The sequence below is a fragment of the Lemur catta genome, chromosome 10 (assembly GCF_020740605.2).
Source record: "Lemur catta isolate mLemCat1 chromosome 10, mLemCat1.pri, whole genome shotgun sequence".
Taxonomy (NCBI): Eukaryota; Metazoa; Chordata; class Mammalia; order Primates; family Lemuridae; genus Lemur; species Lemur catta.
Window position 1 is genome coordinate 53,876,085 of NC_059137.1, and position 16,271 is coordinate 53,892,355.

Sequence of the window (16,271 nt, forward strand, 5' to 3'; positions counted from 1 at the left end):
ATAGGGAAAGGATATAGTTAAAGATAGCCAAAGAAAGTGATGCATAATACAGAATATGGGGTGGTTCTAAGCTTTCACTTTACTGGAGAAGTGTTACCTTCCCAGAATCCATATGTAACAATATGCATGGAACACTGTCATGCTTTGCTTAATGACTGGGATTCATTCTGAGAAATGTACCATTAGGCATTTTGCCATTATGTGAACATCATAGATTGTACTTACATAAACCTAGATGGTATAGCCTACCACACACCTAGGCTATATATGGCCTATTGTTCCTATGCTACAAAGCTACACATGTTGCTGTACTGAGTACTGTTGGCAATTGTAATACAATGGTAAGTATTTACGTATCTAAACATATCTAAATATTGAAAAGGTACAGTAAAACCACAGTATAAAAGATAAAAATGGTATAACTGTATAGGACACACTTACCACTTCCATGAATGGAGCTTGTAGGACTTCTGGGTGAATCAGTGAGTTGTAAGTGAATGCGAAGGCCTAGAATATTACTGTAGACTTTATAAACACTGTACACTTAGGCTACACTAAATTTATAAAAAAAATCTTCAGTTAGCTTATTGTAACTTTTTTTACTTTTTAAAAGTTCTATTTTTTTTAAACTTTTGACTCTTGTAATAGCATTTATCTTAAAACACAAACACATTGTATAGCTATACAAAAATGTTTTCTTTTTCTATATCCATATTCTATAAGCGTTTTCCTATTTTAAAATTATTTATTTTTTATTCTTTCACTTTTTAAAGTTTTTTGCTAAAAACTAAGTCACAAATATGCAGATTAGCCCAGACCTCTACAGGGTCAGTATAGAGGTCCCCCTCTACCTCTTGTCCCACTGCAGATCTTCGCAGGCAGCAGCACACACGGAGCTGCCATCTCCTACCACAGCAATGCCTTCTTCTGGAATACCTCCTGAAGGACTGCCTGAGGCTGTTTTATCGTTAGATTTTTTTTTTAATAAGTGGAAAGAGTATACTCTAAAATAATGAGAAAAAGCACAGTAGGTTTATTTGTACCAGTATCACCACAAATACGTAAGTAATGTCTTGTACTATGGTGTTAAAGCTATGATGTCACTAGGTGATAGGAATTTTTCACCTTCCCAATAATCTTATGGGACCACCATCACATATATGGTCCATTCTTGACTGAAACATATATGTGACAACAAGATAGTATTGCAAATCCATAAAGATCACCTGAATTTGGTGTTCAAAATTGTTATTAGGCTGTTATTTCATAGGCATGTTTATGATTGATGGCCCACATGATTGAACTTAGACCCAGGGTTTGTGGCCCACCCTGAATAACAAAGATACTCTATCACTTGGGATATTCTGAGAGTGTAGAGGTTATTTCCTAGGAGCTTGGGGCAAAAAAAGTGTGCTTATGGATGTAAATATTTATGTATGTGTTTTAATGAGCACCCTGAATTTGAACAGGGGAGATGGTTTTTCTGTTTTTCCATCTAATAAATAGTACTACCATTGAACATTCTTGTACACACATCTTTGTGTATTATTCTAATTTTTCTCCTTGAAGTAAATTTCTTGAAATAGAATTGCTAGATCAAAGGGTGTGGACATTTGAAATTTCATTTGTAGGTCTTTATTACCCTTGTTATGATGTTTTCTATGAAGTAGTTTATGGAATGTCAAAATTATTAATAATCTCTGTATAACTCTTAGGTAAATATTGCAACTTCAGCAACTTCAAATATTGAATATGCTCACATTCCTCATCTCAACCCAGCTATAATTCCTACTCTGCAAAATGAATCATTTTTATTATCATCAAATAATGGGAATCTGGAAGCATTTACGGGATCTGGTACTCCACACATCAATGGGAAACCTGCTTGTGATGAATTTGATCAGCTGATTAAAAATATGGCGCAGGTAAGAATGTTTCTTCCTGTCAGTTATGATAAAGTCTATAATATCTTAAGAATGTGATCAAGTCCTGAATAATTTGAAGAATATAGTGACATTTATAATATCTGAAAAAATTGCAATGAAAAAGAAGTCAATTTTGTAAGAGTTTAGATGGCTCAGATTTTTGTTATACTTTTTTTAAATTTCACAATTTAAATTGAATATTATGTGTTGTATTCTAGAAATATTCTTCAGGATAAATAAAATTTCCCATTCTATGCCATGAATGCTAAAAATTATCTTTGGAAATTTTTTTCAATTTCTTCTCTTTTAAAAAAAATGTAATACCATGATTAAGGTGACTATCACTGCATTAATTGGCTTTTAATTTTATTTCTTGCTTTATTTCCTAAACAGGGTCGCCATATAGAAGTTTTTGAGCTCCTTAAACCTCCATGTGGAGGCCTTGGGTTTAGTGTTGTGGGACTAAGGAGTGAAAACAGGGGAGAGCTCGGAATATTTGTACAAGAGATACAAGAGGGCGGTGTGGCTCACAGGTGAGACTGTTATACCATCTTCTTTGTTTTTGATACCACATTCTGAAGGTTTTGATCACTATGGGGGAATTCACAAAAATAATAATGGATACGAACAAACAAAAAAGCTGAATATAATCTGTTATTGACCAGTTTTTAGGAGTCATTAACATTGCTGTGATAAAAAAAGCAAATACTTTGAAATGAAAATAGCTTTAAACATAGTCATAATTTAATTACATTTTAGTAAGGAAAGAAAAATTTGAGTAGAACATTATTTTCATTGTTATTAAATGGACTCTTTTTGATTAGATTTAAAAAATTACTGTACTAAAAATGACCCAAGATAATTTGAACTATATTTTATTAATACACTCAAAGTAACGATTAAATACACTTGCCCCTCAGTATCTGTGAGGCATTGGTTCCAGGACCCCTGTAGATACCAAAATCTGTGGGTGCCCGAGTCCCTTATATAAAATTTTGTAGCATTTGCATATAACCTGTGTATATCCTATACACCTTAAATCATCTTTATATTACTTACAATACCAAATACAATGTAAATGCTATGTAAATAGTTGTTATACTGTATTGTTTTCTATTTATATTATTTTTTATTGTTATTTTTTACTGAATATATTCAATCTGCAGTTAGTTGAATGCATGGATCTGGAACCCACAGATACAGAGGCCCAACTCTATAGAACTCTATAGGCATATACCCTTTCATTTTTAGAGGATAAGAACATACAAGTTAAAATGTATAGGTTGATTGAGGAGCTGAAAAAAAGAATACTTTTAAATGTGAGGGGTTGATCAGAGGTAGCAGTGGAATTACCTTAAGAGAGTTGATCACCCAGAGATGAAGGATATGTTTTAATTGCCACACTTTTTATACTCCAGGAAGAAGTATAAAAAATGTGGCAATTAAAAATAGGATTAAGGCCTGGTGCAGTGTCTCATGCCAGTAATCCTAGCACTCTGGGTGGTGAGGTGAAAGGATTGCTTGAGTTCAGGAGTTCGAGACCAGCCTGAGCAACAGCAAGACCCCATCTTTAATAAAAATAGAAAAATTAGCCAGGCATGTTGTCACACACCTCTAGTCCCAGCTTCTCTGGAGGCTGAGGCAGAAGGATCGCTTGAGCCCAGGATTTTGAGGTTGCGGTAAGCTATGATGACACCACTGCACTATAGCCTGGGCAGCAGAGCGATCCTCTGTCTCAAAAGAAAAAAAAAAAAGGATTAAAAATAATCTGAATATACATGCCAAAGAAACTATCATTTCCTTGAGAGCTATCAGATGCCTTTTACCCCATTTTTCATCCTTGCTAGAGATGGAAGATTAAAGGAAACTGATCAGATCCTTGCTATCAATGGACAGGCACTTGATCAGACAATTACACATCAACAGGCTATCAGCATCCTGCAGAAAGCCAAAGACACTGTCCAGCTAGTTATTGCCAGAGGCTCATTGCCTCAGCTCATCAGCCCCATAGTTTCCCGTTCTCCATCTGCAGCCAGCACAATTTCAGCTCACTCTAATCCGGTGAGTACCTACAATTTTCAAAAGGAACAGAACATATTTTTCTATTAATAGTTCTTTTTGTTTATCTCCAGGTTTCTAATTCCTGTAGGTTCTTTGTATTTCTTGAGTTTTTGTCTTTGTATTCTTTTATCTCTTCTTAGCCTATAATATTTATTTAATTATAATTAAGTTTATAGCTTCTAAAACAACATTTACTTTTCTTTGTTCAGTTTTTCATTTGACAGCATTCCTCAAAAAAAAAATTTAGTACTTTAAGAAAGTTGACTTTATCTGTAGACAGATATAATCTTGACTTTGCCTTATAAATTATATAATTATATCATTACAGTTAGCTGTCAGTGACTTTAATAAGTCATCTAATTTGGAATACTGCCTTCAGGATTATGCAGAAGAGATTCTTAACATATGACCTTTTTTTTCTTTGATTTTTTTTTTTTAGAAGTTCTACAAAAGATCTTACAAATGAATGCCTATCTTTAACTGGTGAAATACAGTCATTATGATGATGTATTGATAATTTTTAGAATGATTATATCAACAGCAGTGACATTCTGTTGAAAGAGAAATATACTAAATGAAAGGGCTACTGTTAAGGCTCATTATTATCTCTGAATTCAGTTATTTAATTTTAATAACAAAGTGATAATCACAAAAATCTCTACTGTAATATAACATTTTAGTGTTTTGTAAATTTTTACAAGTTCATATACAAGCTTTGTTTTTAGGTTCACTGGCAGCATGTGGAAACTATTGAATTGGTGAATGATGGATCTGGTCTGGGATTTGGCATCATAGGAGGAAAAACAACTGGTGTGATAGTAAAAACCATTCTGCCTGGAGGAGTAGCTGACCAGGTATGCAATTCCAATAGGTCTTTTATGCTATTTTATCAAGTAATAAAGGCTTTATCTTTTTGTTGGAAAGAAAAACTTTGGCCTTAGATAACATCAAAGAAACCAAATTAAAATCTTTTGTTTTATTGGGCTGTCCCTGTAGTATTCTCTTAGACCCAGGGAAGGAATACTTTTGAAAAGGGATAGTGAAGCTGGGTATAGTGGTATGTGTCTGTAGTGGACATAGGAGGTTGAGGTGGGAGGATTACTTGAGCCCAGGAGTTTGAGACCAGTCTGGGCAACATAGCAAGACCCCACTTCTAAAAAAATATAAAAGATAATAAAAAGAAAAGGGACAATGATCTTAAGTTACAGTTATAGATGATGAGCTTAATAGTCTTTAGAACCATAGACTAAAACCAAGTTTATGATTTTGATTGTTGTATAGGTAGCTACCCTTTTACTCTATGAACATAAATCCTATTATAAACCTAGTCTGCTGTTTTATAGTCACAAAGTATTGTGGGGAAAAAAAATTCATTGTTGAGGGGGGAAAAACAAGATTCAACTTGCTCCTTTACTGATGGGTCACTGGTATCATTTTTGTATATGAAGTACAGTCTATTTTTATCACATAGAGTAGTTTATTGAAGCATTGCTATTTATGGTATGTAACATTGTTGCACTATATGTGAGAAAATATTTAATACATTAATTATGATTTATATTTTATAATAAAATTTTAATTTTAAAATGTGATTTTAATTTAATTACAAAATATAAATCATAATTTAATATTTAATTTTACCAGGTCTGCCAGTTTAAGAACTTATAACATTTTGTTTGTAAAGCTGCCTGGAATATAACATTTTGTTTATAAAGCTGTTGTTTTGCATGTGCATTTGAACTTAAACTAGGAAGTCAGGTTTGTCAAACATTTCCCATATTCATAAACAAAAGGCTTATTTAATGGTAATCTTTTCATTAGAATTATTAACAGTAACACAATAGTATGCAAATTTTTCTTCTTTTAAACATTAGCCAGCATTTAGCAGTATCAAATGAAATTTCCCCAGTTGACAAGCTTACTGATGTATATGCAATTCATCTTCAGTGTAGAGTTGTACTCTCTAATGCTATAGCTACTTGCCACATGTCATTTTTTAAATTCAAATTTAAATTAATTAAAATTAAGTGAAATTACAAATTCAATTCCTCAGTTGGACTAGCCACATTTTAAGTCCTCCACAGCAACATGTTGCTAGTAGCTGCTATATTGGACAGTGTAGAACTGTTTCATCATTGCAGAAATTTTTATTGGACCGCTCTTGTATGGAGCCTTATAAAACTGCTTTTCACTCCCCACATCTATCTAGATTTTTATCTCGCAAGGATTTCAGGTGCAAATGAGTTCTTTTGAGACATTTATAATTGAAATGTGTAGGAATAAAATCATATTAGTACAGTGGTTTCTTGTGATTCATACCACATTTTGAGTAATGTGTATTTGCATAATAACTTCTTTCTTTCATCTTTGCTTAGTGGAATTTTCTTCTTTCTGTCCCTCAAAAAAAAAAAAAAAAAAAATCACCAAAAGGGATTTTTTTTTCCTTGCTTTTAGTAGGTAAAAATCTAAATGAAAAGTCTATATCAATTATTGATTTAAGGAATATTTGTGAATTTCATAACTTATATCACATAGTGATGCTAGGATGTTTCAGAAGACAGTTGATATTATAACATGTTTAATATTCCATGAATGGTAATTCATATAATTGCCATTTTTTATTATTCCTTTTCCTTCATTTAGGATATCTCTGATACAGTTACCATAATCATAGTTTATTCAATTGCTTTTTATTCAGCATGGGCGATTATGCAGTGGAGACCACATTCTAAAGATTGGTGACACAGATCTAGCAGGAATGAGCAGTGAGCAAGTAGCACAGGTCCTTAGGCAATGTGGAAATAGAGTTAAATTGATGATTGCAAGAGGTGCCATAGAAGAACATACAACACCCACCTCTTTGGGCATTACTCTCTCCTCATCCCCATCTTCTACACCAGAAACACGGGTAAGTAGGTAAAAATAGTTAACGTGAAAGTCAGAGAAAATAGCACCTATAATATATGACAGTGATATTTATGTAGAAACTAGATTTATTGTTCATATATTAGTGCCAAATAATGGAACAAAATTGAAATGTAGGGACTTTCCAGTACTATTAATATTTTTTTAATCAGGAGTAATGTATAAAACATGAAAAATGGATTGCTTAAAAATGCTAGATTATTATTTTACATTTTTATCTAAGCATTTATGAGGATAATGTTTTGGAGTATGGATAAAATTTTAAATAATACTTGAAATGTTTAATTCTATCTTTCTCTTAATTGGAAAGCTCTCTGTAAGGTGGGTCACAGTTCTAATCAGTTTCTATCAACAGCTTTCTTATTTGTGTGTTTGTTTTGGATGTATGGAGGTTGAAGAGGGGGAGCAGACTTGATGGGAGTAAATAAGACTTACTAAAACTTTTCAGTGTTATTGTTTTAAGATATGTGTTAGAATTGTATCAGATTTGTAATCAATAGTCATTATTCTTGACCCCGTTATATGATTTTTTTAACAAAAGTTATGCTTTTGATGTCATAACAGAAGTTTTATTCATAGGCATAGCATTCCATCTTTGTCCTTAACTTTATATGAGAAAAGCTAGAAAATTTCAAAATTATTGGAAAATAGTGGCTATCTCAGCTGGTTTACAATTCACAGGCTCCAGTGGATAAAATATCAATAAAATGATTTTATCAAGAAATCTTTTAAACATTTAAGAAGAGAATTAGACCCAATTTCTAGATAAGCTGTATAGCAAATGAAAGTTATGTATTCCTTTGCTATAGATATAAAAACATTCAAGTTTTTTTTTCTATCAAAGTTTTTTCTATGTAGTTGCTACAAATTCTTTTTTAATATCCTAACCTCCTCCACAAGTCCTTTAAAACTTTATTAGAACACTTGAAATTTCCATGATTCTGTTGTTTTTAGGATTGAGTTTGGTTGCTATTTTTTGCAAAGAGAAAAAAGAAAGCTTGTTTATGAAACTGTTTAAATGGCATTCTTTTGTGGTAAACAAAACATTGTGTTCAGCGATATATAAATGAATGCAATACCGAAAACCACTTGATGTAATTGAAAGCTTAGAAAAATATCTATTCTGTGCATATCATCATTTCTGAAGCTTGTGCCCCTTTTAAAACCATTCGATAGTCAAATTGCCACCCTCTAAAATAGCACTCGCATAAGTCTTATTAAAAATAGAAAACACATTTGTTTCAATTGAAGCAGATTTCATCCTGTCATTTTCTTGTAATTATCTAAACTTTAAACTTTTGCTAAGTTTGCACAGATAATTATGTGCAATGAAAAAAAATAAAACTTTACTGTAAAATTATATCTCTTTAGGTGGACTCTCAGTGAGATACAGTCAGAGTCTGTTTAAAGAAAATTAGAAAATATTAGCATGCCTCCCCAACCTGCATGTCCACTAGAACCCATAGCCTTGATTTTGCTGTGCTCTTCTTATGGTTCTTTATAGAATCTGCTGACACCAAGCTAGTACATAGTACCAATGGCTTATTGATGACTTATTGTATCAGTCCACTAATGCTTAATTTTAGGGAGCTTTGCTCTTCTGTCCAACATGCAATTAATAACAATTCTACATGTTAGAGAAAGCTAATATCTGAGAAACCCACTTTCAGCTATCATTCCAAGAGTGAAGAATGCCAGTGCAGAAAGGCATACTTTCCTTGTAAATAAATGCCTTTTCATGGCAAAGGCTGAATTTACAAAACAAGTAAAAGGACAGCTTAAACTACTTCCTTGGTGCATTTCACTGGTTTTCAAAATAGGGCACCAGCCTATAGATTAACTCATATTCATGTTGTTAGAATTGACTATAAATTCAAGATAATAGTAGCAACTAACACGTAGGCACTATGGCCCCTATATTCTCCTAGGGATTTTACGTACTATATGTCATTTAAGAGCAAGGGCTTTGCAACCAAACTATCTGGATTTGTATTCTGTCTCTACTAGATTGCTAGCTCTTTGTTCTTGGATAAGTTTATGTTCCTTAGGGAGATATAATAATTGTACTTACCTCATGGGTTTGTTATAAGGAATAATGAATTAAGACAAGTCAAGTGCCGCTTACATAGAAACTGCTCAATAAGTGGTAGCTGGACTGGTGGTTGTTCTTTTCCTGGTAGATGTTTTCTTTCTAGATTAAGTGACAAAGCTAGATTTGAATTGGTTGATCTGAATTCAAAACTTGAGTTCTTTCAATGGTACTAGATCCTGACTTCTTTAGAAATGAAGATGAGCCATTTCTTAGAATTTGTTAATAAGAAATTATTTGATTTTTAAAATTTAGTATATACAAACAGTAATATATCTCTCTGATAAGAAGATGAGTCAACCTTATTCCGACCTTCCTTTCTGAGCAAAAATGTGACTCTCAGTCCATGTTGTCACGATTGAAAGAGCAATCTCTACCATAATTCTCTTGTAGAGTTCTCTGACGCCTTATTATAGCATATTATTCCTAAATTAAAGCTGTGGATTTTTGGACTTACCTTGTTTTTTAACATGTTTATTTCTCTGTATATTTATCGATTTTATTTTAGGTTGATGCTTCTACTCAGAAAAGTGAAGAAAGTGAGACATTTGATGTAGAACTCACTAAAAATGTCCAAGGATTAGGAATTACCATTGCTGGTTACATTGGAGATAAAAAATTAGGTAATTTAAAACATTAAATTTTTTTAAACTTGATAATTACATTTAATATGTAGCATATTATAAAACAGTGAATCAACATTACGTGTTTTCAGATTGTTGGATAAACTGGTTGAAAACTTCCTTAGGAATAATTTGGTGTAGGTGTCTCTGATATTGTATTTAAGACACACAAAACAATTGTCTTATTCTCTAGCCTAAGTTTCTACTAGAGGTTTTGTTTGTATCACTTGCTGATATATATTTATTTAAAATTAGGACTTTATATTTGAAGAATGGAGGGTGGATATCATTGTAAATAGCGAAAAATAACCTATTTCTAATCTTAGAACCTTCAGGAATCTTTGTAAAGAGCATTACAAAAAGCAGTGCTGTTGAACATGATGGAAGAATTCAAATTGGAGACCAAATTATAGCAGTAAGTTACACATTTAATAATACCTTTTTAATTTTCATGGTTGAAAATTGCATTCTTCTAGTTTACTTAATTTTGAGAACTACAGTTAACTGTACTAATTTAAGTTTGCTTTGGCGATTTGACTTGAGGCTGTCATTACTATCACCCTTTTTATTATTTTGTGGAAGTAAAATAAAAGCATTGGATAGAAGCTTTACTGATCTCAATTCTAAAAGGGCTTATTTCTTGAATAATTTCTGATGTATTCAATTACTGGTTGTAATGAATTTGATACATTAATATTACACTTTTCCTTTACTTATAGATACTCCAAAGGTAAAGACCAGATGTCATAGCCTTTAGTGTAATGGGATCTGAATTTAGGATGTGTTCTTTTTTTTTTTGAATGATACTGTTATTGTTGACTCCATGGCCAAGGTTTCTTTCAGCCCTAAAAATATAAAAGAAATAAATCTAACTAATTAGATCAATCCATCATTGTTATGATACTAATATCAATATGTTTTAAACATATGGCTATTCAAGGCAGTGTATAAAAAATTCCGACTTTCAGTTCAGCGTTCAGTGGATACTGGACTACCCAAACGGCTCCCTGAAACACAAATTCAAGAGACCCTGCACCAAATGCTTCCTGGTCAAATAAGTTTAGGAAAAACTGCATACAATATGGTCCTTTAGGGATTCACAGTACACACTGAAAAACTGAAGACTGAGAAGTCCTGCAGTAGAAAAACCCGTTTACCTTTTTAACCTCAGTGTTTCTTGAACTTTTGTGGCATCTTTATTTTCCCGAACATATATTAATATTATTTGGAAGACATCTTGGGGAAGGAATGCTAATTAATCTCAATAACTATTTGTTTCTTCCTCATTAAGTCTCTTTTGTCTTGTTGGACTCTTAGTAATAGTGAAAAAGTAGGATTTTAAGATAGAGGACTCCTTGTTTATAGCAGTATTATTATTCACAATAGCCAAGACCTGGAAGCAACCCAAATGTCTATGAATGGATAAACAAAGTGTGGTATATACATACAATGGAATGTTGTTTAGTTTTTAAAAAGAAGGAAATCCTATCACATGCTACAACATGTATAGACCTTGAGGGCATTATGCTAAGTGAAATAAACCAGTCACAGAAAGACAAAACTGTATGATTCCACTTATATGAGGTATCAAAACTAGTCTGACTTAAAAAAAAAAACATAAAGTAGGTGATTATTAGGGAATGGGGACAGAGTAATAGAAAATTGTTCAGTGGGCATAGTGTTTCAGTTCTGCAAGATGAAAGGTTCTGGAGACCTGTTGCAGGATAATGTGAAAATATTATACTTAATGCTGCTAAATTGTACACTTAAAATTGATTAAGATCAGGCCCGGTACAGTGGCCCACACTTGTAATGCTAGCACTTTGGGAGGCCAGGGCAGATCAGTTGAGCCCAGGAGTTCGAGACTAGCCTGGGCAACAGAAAAAAAAATGATTAAGATGCTAAATTTTGGGGGAATGGGGGAGCATGGGCAATATATATAACTTGAACTTTTGTACCCCCATAATAAACTGAAATAAAAAGAAAATGCTAAATTTCATGTGTTATCTAACACAATGTTTAAAAAAAGAGAATAAAAGAGTCCTTTATCTTTGCCCTTTGAGTCTACATTGCAACTCCCTGAGTCTTCCTGGGTTTTGTTCTGTGAAACTCCTACCTACACCTGTTCATGTTGAAATCTAAAGATCAAGTTGTGTTTGCCACCTTATCTGGCTATGTGCTGGAAATGAGCTTCCTCCGTGTATCTCTATTTTACCATACAATGAAAATTAACCACTGTACATTTTTTATTTTGGGGGAAAGTGAGGGAAAGAGAATGAATAAATGGGGAGTCTAAATCCATATCTGATGCTGAATTAAAAATCAAAAATATAGCTAATTCTTTTTCCCCTAAGTTACCTTATTATCCATTGGAAAGCTTTTTTAAAAATTAACTTTACTGAAATATAATTCACATACCATACAATTCACCCATTTAAAGTGTATAATTCAATAGCTTTTAGTATATTCGCAGAGTTGTGCATTCATTACCACAATTGATTTTAGAACACTTTCATTACCTATAAAGAAACCCCATCCCCATTAGCAGTCACTCCCTGCTTATTCCATCCCCCCAGTCCTAGGCAACCACCAATCTACTTTCTGTCTATAGATTTGCCTGTTCTGGACATTTCATGTAAATGGAATCATATAAGATGTGGTCCTTTGTGGCTGACTTTTTTTTAATTTAGCATGATGTTTTCAAGGCTCAGCTGTTTTATAGCATGTTATCAGTTCTTTATTTCCTTTTATTGCTGAATAATATTCCTTTGTATGGACATACCACATTTTACTTTCCCATTCATCAGTTGATGCACATTTGGGTGGTGTCTACTTTTCAGCTGTTATGGATAACGCTGCTATGAACATTCTTGTACAAATTCTTATGTGGATGTATGTTTTCATTTTTCTTCAGTATAGACTTAGGAGCGGGATTCCTGAATCTTGTGGTAAGTCTGTGTTTAACCACTTAGCAAGATTTTTGATTCAGTTTCCTTACCTACAAAATTGGGGTAAGGAAACTTCCCTTGTATGATTTTTAGGAGAACCAAATGAGTTACTTTATTTAAAATATCTGGTAGCAATTTAATAATCAGATAATTATTGAGGCCCTAAAGTAATTACATATTTGAGAGTCTCACAATAACTTCCCTTCAAATTTGTCATTATTTGCATTCTTATTTAAGTGGAATGTCAAATATAATTCTTTTTAGGCAAGGTCAGTGATGAAGGAAATTATTGACTCGAAGGCAGAGGTATCCTTTCTCTGAATTGTTTTCTTGCCTTCAATAAAATCACTTGTCTTCATCGTCGTCCATATTCTGATTTTTAATTTTAATTTTTAGCAGCATTTTCTTACTACAAAGTTAGAAGCACCTCAAACTCTGGTTGAGCATCATGCAGTGCTTTTGGTCATGCATTCATTTTGTTGGAAATATCACCATCTTGTGGTCTTTTGAGATATTTTTAGTAAAGTCCTTCACACCCGGTTGCATTTTCACAACTGCAGTCTTTGTCTATTTGTTCAATTTTTGTTTTGACAGCAGCAGCTTTTGGAACCATGATCTATTATTTCTTACTATTTTGAGGAAGTGTTATTTTGTAACTTAAAACAGTTTTGTTATATGATTCCTGTTTTACAAATTGTATTCTGTGGACTCCTAGGGTTTCACTATAGGTATTACAGGGACAGGGAATAGAGCAAATGTTTCCTTTTTTTCCATTTTATATGTTGGTATTCTGTATAACAATGATTTGACAAAAACAGTTTTTTTTTTTCAAAAATTTGGCCAAACTTGTCATTAGATAAAATCATATACTCATTCTTTTTACTTTGATATTCAGTGATCCATGCTAAAAGCTGTATGGAATTATGATAAAAGATTTGATAAAAATTATTAAACAAACATATAAATAAGGAAAAGTGTCAAATGTTGCTTTCGATATTCTGTAACTTTGTTAATAGGTTTCAAGTTCTCTCTTAATACATATAGGCTGTGTTAGAGGGGGGCTTGGCAAGCTAGGTTGGGTGTGCTAAGGGGCCAGGTTTTGCGAGTTGTTCCAACTAGTATTTCTCTCCTATAATCGTTCCTGTTAATTGTGGTATCTGCAGTTCACATTATGAGGATGTTAAATTTCTTCTTCTTATGAGATAGTGCATAGGCAATTTGCTGTCATTGTACCCAGCTCCTCTACACACTTGTCCGTGGTACTGTTGGATCTGAACTGACCTCTTGACTGTCTTCTTGTGATAAAGAAGGACCAGAGCTAACTGGGGCCTCTGCTTTAGGCTTCAGTGACTTTTGCTTATATGTTGGATGGATATGATGATATTAAACAAAAACTGTTCTCATAAAGCCTTGGGGATTTTATGTTTTTTACTCGCTTCTTCACTCTTTTAATAATAATATTAGCTCCTGAGTATCTTCCCAGTAAAATGTTCTAGGCACTGTAATTCTGGGAAAGTATGTTCTTTTATTTCTATATTACAGATGAAGATACTGAGAAATTTGAACTGAAGTCTAAATTTAAAAGTCTATGACTATTCCATTATAGCAATTTCTTCTGTGCTAGTACTATCATCTGACATTTGGGTAAGGAATACATTTTGAAATCCAAGTCATCAAGTTTTGAAGATAAAGGAAAAAATGCATTTTTCTTTACGTATTTGAAGTTTATTGGTATCAAATAAAATAACCATTCACATTAGATTTTTCTTAAGGAAACTTCATTTTTAAAAAGTTGAACGATAAAAATCTATTGCAAATGAAAAACTTGCAGCCTAAAGTTCTGTGCATTTTAAGAATTTTCATGGAAACTCAACATTGAGATTTTTGCTGGTTTTTCTTTGCTTTGTTGTCATGAGAGTAAATAATATGTTCATTTATTTTAGATTAATTTTTATGTTTGAGGTTTAAAATTTTATAAAGTATAAAATTTGAACATGGTTAAAAAACTTTCTCACATAAACCACTAATAATAATTTATGTTTTAAAATTTAGAAAATTTTTGTGTTGTTATAATTAAATAATATCGTATTTGTCTATACCTTTTTATTTTTTATTTTGCTTAAAAATTTGCCTGGGAGGTGTAGTCTGTAAGCACACATAGATCTATTGTGATACATTTCAGCAGCCTTATTCATGGACAGTTATATTGTTTACAGTTGTTAGTTGTTATAAACAGATTATTACATGCCACTTTGTAGATCTTCTCTTTTAAGGACTTGAAGCATTTGAATTTAGTTTTGTTGCTGTAATAGTGTCATTTAGATTTGAATTTTACTTATTTTGTTGCTTAGCACTGGATCTTGTATGCAACAGTTTTCTTACTTTGAATTTTAAATCTGATTAATCGTTCATTCAGCTAGAGTGTTTTGAGTAAATCTTACAGGAAGAGAACGTGTTGGTAGACTTTCTAAACTTTTTGTGTCTACTTCTGTTGTCTTTTTATACTTTGACAATTTGGCTGGGCATAACAGATACATTGGACAAGGAGGATTTAGTGGATACAACTCTTAGACAACTTTAAAAGTCTTATCATCAACTGCTCCTTTTAATTTTTAATGGGGAAAGTACTTCCCTTTCCCCTGAAAGAAATCTTAGCAAGTCCCATGACTTAGGTTATTCTTAGAGAATAACGTATCCTATGACCAATCAAAATCACCAAACACAGTTCCAATTTAGTAATTAAAATTTTTCCATACTAAGTAATAATCTAATTTTAAACTACCCCCTGTCCCATCAGAAGCCTGCTACCAACTGATGACTTACTTAGGGATATGGAGTGTACCACCCTGCCTAGCTTTCTCCACCTAACTTTTCTTCTACTCCCTCACCTTATTGTGGGTTTCTGTGGTGTAAAGGATGCAAGAACAAAGAGAAGGAAGGAGGGGAAATTTTGTCTTTTACTGGTACTGCTGTAATATGGCTTTGTGCTCCATGAGTCTGGCAGATGTTTAAAACTGACTGTCTCTTAGGGTTCCTTCTTGGGCTCTTGGGAGGTCTCAATGGAGATTTATTTGACTTAACTTTCCATGAATGATAGATGATGGATTTTTTTTATCTAGCTGACTCTTCTTGCCCTTGGCCCCTGGTTTCTTAGCGATCTCTTCTATAGATTCTCTCTTTTGGGTCCCATCATTCCCTAGAGGTACTTGGGTAGGTTTCAAAATGACTTGAACCTGGCTTTCTTATGTGTGTGGTCCTCCTCTGGAATACGCCCAAAGTCAGGGAGTTCAGCAGGTCCCAAGGTAACAGCAAATTTCTATTGCTCCATTGTCAAAGCAGCTGAAAGTCCTCTTACTTATCCTCCTGATGGCGTTAGATACAATCTACTGCATCCTCCCCTACTGCAGCTCTTCTGACTTGAGGCCAAGGGGGAAATACCTGAATGGGTTGGGCGGGGACTTACAGCACTCTTTTTTCTTTAAAAAAAAAAAAAAAAAAAAAGAACAAATCTTCCTCTGAAGTTTTTCCTAACCTTTAACAACTCAGACCTTTTATGCCTTAAATAAGTGTGAATTATAGTTCTTTACCAACTAAAGTGCTGCTTGGTGGCCAATTTTGCAACTCACTTTGGTATAGGATATCAATAATCATAGCATCTCAACTACAATTTTCATTTTCACATACATTACATTAATTATAG

At 33.0% G+C, this 16,271-nt stretch overlaps 1 protein-coding gene across 2 annotated transcripts in view; it reads left to right on the forward strand.

The window, feature by feature from the left end:
* Positions 1-16,271, forward strand: part of MPDZ (multiple PDZ domain crumbs cell polarity complex component) — a 163,831-nt gene that overhangs the window by 49,991 nt on the left and 97,569 nt on the right. For both annotated transcript variants that reach the window (XM_045563965.1, XM_045563964.1), the window contains exons 4-10: positions 1,716-1,925; positions 2,319-2,458; positions 3,773-3,986; positions 4,712-4,840; positions 6,685-6,894; positions 9,509-9,623; positions 9,950-10,038. In XM_045563965.1, the coding sequence (XP_045419921.1) occupies positions 1,716-1,925; positions 2,319-2,458; positions 3,773-3,986; positions 4,712-4,840; positions 6,685-6,894; positions 9,509-9,623; positions 9,950-10,038 (1,107 nt within the window). The remainder of the gene's footprint in view (positions 1-1,715; positions 1,926-2,318; positions 2,459-3,772; positions 3,987-4,711; positions 4,841-6,684; positions 6,895-9,508; positions 9,624-9,949; positions 10,039-16,271) is intronic.